Source organism: Chiroxiphia lanceolata, chromosome 21 (assembly GCF_009829145.1).
Source record: "Chiroxiphia lanceolata isolate bChiLan1 chromosome 21, bChiLan1.pri, whole genome shotgun sequence".
NCBI classification, from domain to species: Eukaryota; Metazoa; Chordata; class Aves; order Passeriformes; family Pipridae; genus Chiroxiphia; species Chiroxiphia lanceolata.
Window position 1 is genome coordinate 3874906 of NC_045657.1, and position 4925 is coordinate 3879830.

General features: G+C 53.6%; 1 protein-coding gene across 1 annotated transcript in view; it reads left to right on the forward strand.

The window, feature by feature from the left end:
- FAM163B (family with sequence similarity 163 member B) overlaps positions 1–4396 on the forward strand; it is a 28936-nt gene extending 24540 nt beyond the window's left edge. Inside the window, exons 6-7 of the mRNA XM_032708523.1 lie at positions 1728–1843; positions 1985–4396. Of these exons, the coding sequence (XP_032564414.1) occupies positions 1751–1843; positions 1985–2386 (495 nt within the window). The 5' untranslated portion in view covers positions 1728–1750 and the 3' untranslated portion in view covers positions 2387–4396. The remainder of the gene's footprint in view (positions 1–1727; positions 1844–1984) is intronic.
- The last annotated feature ends 529 nt before the right edge of the window (positions 4397–4925 follow it).

The window sequence follows — 4925 nt, forward strand, 5'->3', positions numbered from 1 at the left end:
ACCCTGCCCTTGGCTCCAGGACAGCAGGGGGATTGCAAATGGGAGCAGCAAAGGACCCATAGATGGGCATTTCTAGGTGGTACCCACTGCAGCCCGAGGAACCAGAGTTTCTAAATCACTAATGCACTGTTTCCAGACCTTTCCCATGGCTATGTTGCTCCTCCTGAGCCCCCTCAGAGCATTTTGCCCAAGGGATGAGGGCAGGATTTGGCCCAGCACTTGCCCTGTGGCCGCTCAGTGTGAGAAGCCATTCAGCCGTCGGTGTAAATTCCCTTCCCTCCTCCCTTCCCTCCTCCTCGGCAGCAACATAAAACGTGACACTGCTTTATCCATTCAGCACTCACCCAACTTTAGCAGGACATTAAGCGCCTGAAAATATGGTATAGATTTATTTTCTTTGGAAGCAGGTTAAATCCCTGACAGATACAGTTGCTTTTCCTCGGGTACTGAAGTAATTTGGGGCTGGGGTGGCTGGTTTTTTGGTTTAACCTGATAGCATGAACTGGAGGCCAGCTTTGTTAAAGCACTTGAAGAGTAGGTGGTCAGGGTTTGATTTCTCTCTTAATTTATGTCTCTTCTCCTGTTCCCAGCCCAACGCTTGCAGCACTAAAGGGCTGCTGGAGCTTTAGCTGTGCCAGTGTTAGTGCTGCTGTCTCCAGAGCCCCTGGCAGGTGTGAGCAGGCAGGTACACGTCTCCCCAGCATCCTTCCTGTGGCAAAGAGCTGTGTCTTATCCTGCATGGGATGGAGAGGAATTCAAGCCCTCCCATGAGCTCTCAGGAGAGGGATGCTCAGAGCAAGACTGTGTTGGCGTTGTGGGGCTCATGCTGCATGTGATGAACAACGTCCACCCTCTAAGTGAATCCAGCAGTGCCAGGAGCAGGGATCTTCCACTGCTACCAGTGTTGTGTCACCAGATTCCTCCCAGATTCCTCTAAGGGGCATTCCAGGCAGAGAAGGGTGCTGGTGGTACCCCAAAGTGCATGCGCAGGACCAAGCTGAGCCACAGCGTCTCTACGATGGTCAATGCACTGTGTCCCAGCCACAGCATTTGAGAACGAACAGCTCACACAGGGCTGTCAAAACCATCATCCTGGGGTGCCCCCAACAGCCCCCCAACACTGGTTTCATGAAGTGGAGGAGCTTGGTGCCTCAGACACATCCTGTTCCTCAGCTTGCTGCTCAGGGACTGCAGGGACTGCCTGTCCCTGCAGTCATTAAGGGCTCACTTAGCAGCTCCAGTCATTACAAATTAAAATATCACATTGTTTTCATGGGGAAAATGGATTATAGGCTCAGAGAAAAATGTGTACAGCTCAGAAATCCTTATTGCAAAGCTCCTTCTCCCATCACCAAAGCTCTCTGCCGCCAGGCAGGAGCCGGGAGGGTGCCACGAGCCTGGGTCAGGAGGTTTTACTTCCCTTGGGTCCCCCCTCCTGTGTGCAGAAGAGCCCCATGTGACCCCAGAGCTGCTTCTCACTCAAACTCTCACCCACTTCATGAGGATTCTTTTCCCCCTTGCATCTGCAAGGTGGCTTTTAAGGGGGAAGGGGACTCCCTGGTGACTTCCGCAGGTGCCCAGTGCCAGGCTCTGACCTTATTCTGCCCGTCACCTCCCAACTCCTGGTTTCTATCCCCCTGCAGATGGGGGTGAGAGTAGGGTTTGGGGCTCTACAGCCCAGCCCATCACCAGCCTCACCCTATCACCCCATGCACTCGCTTTTGCAGGCTGTTAATGGAGAAGAGGGCGGATGACAGCCGGGACCGTGGTCATCACAGGTGGAATATTAGCGACTGTCATTTTGCTATGTATCATCGCCGTCCTCTGCTACTGTAGGCTCCAGGTAAGGCTGGGGGATGTGACCCCAAAGGGTGCTGCAGCGGAGAGGGGAGTCCACTGGTCCTCAGGGCTGGCATGCACGGAGCAGCCCCTCAGGGACACAGGGCGGGGGGTTTGGGGTGCCAGCTGAGCCATCCCGTTTCAGTATTACTGCTGCAAGAAGGATGAATCCGAGGAGGACGAGGAGGAGCCCGACTTCGCCGTGCACTCCCACATCCCGCCGCTCCACTGCAACCGCAACGTAGTGCTGACCAACGGCCCGTCCCTCTACACCTCGTCCCCCTTCACCAAGAAGCCGACCCCGACCCGGTCCAGCTGCCCCGGCTGTGGCCCCTACGAGCCCCCCTATGAGCCCCCCACCTTCTTCCTTCAGGAGCCCCCCGAGGAGCTGCACAACGGGGGCGACCGGGTGAGCTACAAGACGGTGAGCCAGGAGGATCTGGCTCTGCCAGTGAGCGTGTCCAACCTGCAGGCTCTCAACCCCAACCGGCTCTCGGCCATGCGCGAGGCCTTCTCCCGCAGCCGCAGCATCAGCACCGACGTGTGAGGGGCCGGGGGCCCGTCGCGCCTCCTTGCACCTCCCAGGGCTCTGAACGGCGAAGAGAACTCGGTGAAGTTCGTGGAAGAGTTCTGAAAAAGAAAAAAAAAAGGAAAAGAAGTGAATGTATTTCTACCAGGGCTGAACGGCAGCGTGAAGGGGTAGCGAAGCAACCCCAAAAGGGGAGCGTGGGGGAGGATGGTTGCAGCTGGGACGTGAGGTTTTCTAGCGCTACGTTGCATTTTTTTTTTTCTTTTATAAAGAGGATTTTGATACTGAGCATCCTTTTCTATGGAGTAACCACCTCTCCTCACCTTTCAGCTGGAACGCCGAGGGACGGTGAGCAAATGGTGGGGCACAGGGTTGGCTGCAGAATGGCTCGTGCTGCGAGTCAGCAGCCAGCTGCTGCCGTGACGTGGTGGCCCTGACGTGCACACGCATGTGCACACACACACACACACCCTCAAAGGTTCTCAAGCAAAGCAGAGCTGCTATTGCCCACCCTTCTGCCACCCCTTCCTGCAGCGCTCCGTGCTGCAGCCATGGGAGTGTGTGTGTGTGTGTGTGTGTGTGTGTGCACAGCCCTGCACTATTCCCGGGCCACCTCACTCCTCAAGTCAGTCATTAATTCTCAAGTGACAGGCACAATCCCCTCAGGGCTGGGATGGTGGGTGCATGCACAGCCTGTCCCTGCCCCTGGAGATCCTGGAGTGACCTCACAGTTCCCTGATGGAGGGTGCAAACCCATTGTGTTGCCTGACTATGGGAATAACACACAGCACACTTTTGGATTGAGGAATACCTCTCTGAATAATCCCTCCCTTCTCTGAGTAATGCCATAAACAACTTCTAACTGAGGCTCTGTGTCATCATGTATGTGTCCACCCCAAGCATGCACAGTTTTACATGAATTTATTTGTCTTTTTTAATTTTTTAAAAATCCATGATGCTTTTCACCCGTCCAGAGATATGTCAAAACACTTTAGATTTAGGCAAAACCTCCTCTTTAGCATTTTTCATTGAGCCCTTTCCCATGGCCGGGCAGCCTGGCTGTGGCACCAGCTCTGTCCCTGCTCCTCCAGCCACACTGGATCCAGCCAGGGCAGTGCTGGGAGAGCAGCAGGCACAGAGCTGGTCACTGAGAGTGTCCCTCTGCACCGAGCATGCTTTAAAGGAACCCTTTTAGTATTTCAGTGCTTTAGGAGAGAAATTGCACATTGCAGCAACATCTACGGGGGGACTCACTCTCCGGTCTCTCCTGGCTGTCTCCATTCCTCCCCTCTAACCTCGCCATACTCCCAGTTTGTGTGACAAAAAGCACCCTGTTTCTCCTGGATTATACATTATTCAGGTTAAAAGCATCACGCTGGACCTGGGGTGGCTGGCAGAGGATGGACTGGCTGCACAGAGACTCCAGTGGCCCCAGTGCTGTGCTCTGGGTCAGCTTTCCTTTTTCAAGATGTTACAGGAAGAAACAGCCGTGGCTCCAGCCCCCTCGGCTCACAGACACTGTGCTGCAGCCCAGCTGGGTACTTTACTTTTAACCACGAGGGCTTTTAATTCCACAGGAAATCTTTTGAAGTACAAGTCAGTCTTTGCAAATGAGTATCTTCGACTTTCTCGGGGGGGGGGGTTCTGTTTGGGTTTGGGGGGGAGGGGGCCGGGGTTGGTTTCGTACGTGTTTAATATTCTGGGCTCGGTCCCTGCAGTGCTGCATCCCGGGAGCACGATGCCTCTGCTCCAGAGGGATGCAGCCACTCGGGCCACACTCCCATGTACAGTTCTCACCGGGGTTTGTTTCCATGCCTTGAGCCCTTTCTCTCCCCGTTTCTTGTGACCGTAACTTCTCCTCCCAGCCTTCCTTCCTTTTTTCCCTTGTTTCTCTCCCTTGTAGCTTGGAAACTAAGCAAACGGTTGGCTTTCACTAACCTTCACCTGGTGATCTGTTGTACAGGACTTTGGGGATCTTGGGGAGGGGGGAAAGTAAAAAAAGAAATAAAATAAAATTTAAAAAAAAAAAAAAAAGGAAATAAACTACTTTGACATGGGTTTTGAGGTTTGTTTTTTTTTTATTTGTCCCTGCACCTGCAAACATGGGGTGGTGTTTGCAAAGCTCTTGTGCAGGCACAGGAGCTCCCTGCTGCTGAGGGGAACAATGCAGCAGCAGTTGGGGTGCACACCCCAGTGTGGGTGGTGAGCCTTTAGCCTGGCATTGGAGGGTCACACCTGGAGAAACACAGAGCAACAACCCCCTTGGGAACACAGAAAGGCCCTTTTCTTGCTGCCACCATATCAAGTCTCTTCGCTCAGAAACTCCTGAAGAGTTTCAGGGTTGTAGTTCCCAAAGCCACACACACACAATCCTAAAGCAACTCAGAGCAATGGTCCCAAAATCCCATCACTGTTGGGACTTTTCCTTGCATCACTGTCCAAACAGCCACAATTCCCCTGAGTTCAAGCTGCTCTGCTTCCCCTGAGCACCAGCAAGTTCATGGCCCTGACTCCAGTGTTCCCAGTACCCCACTACAAACTGGAGAATAAAACAAAA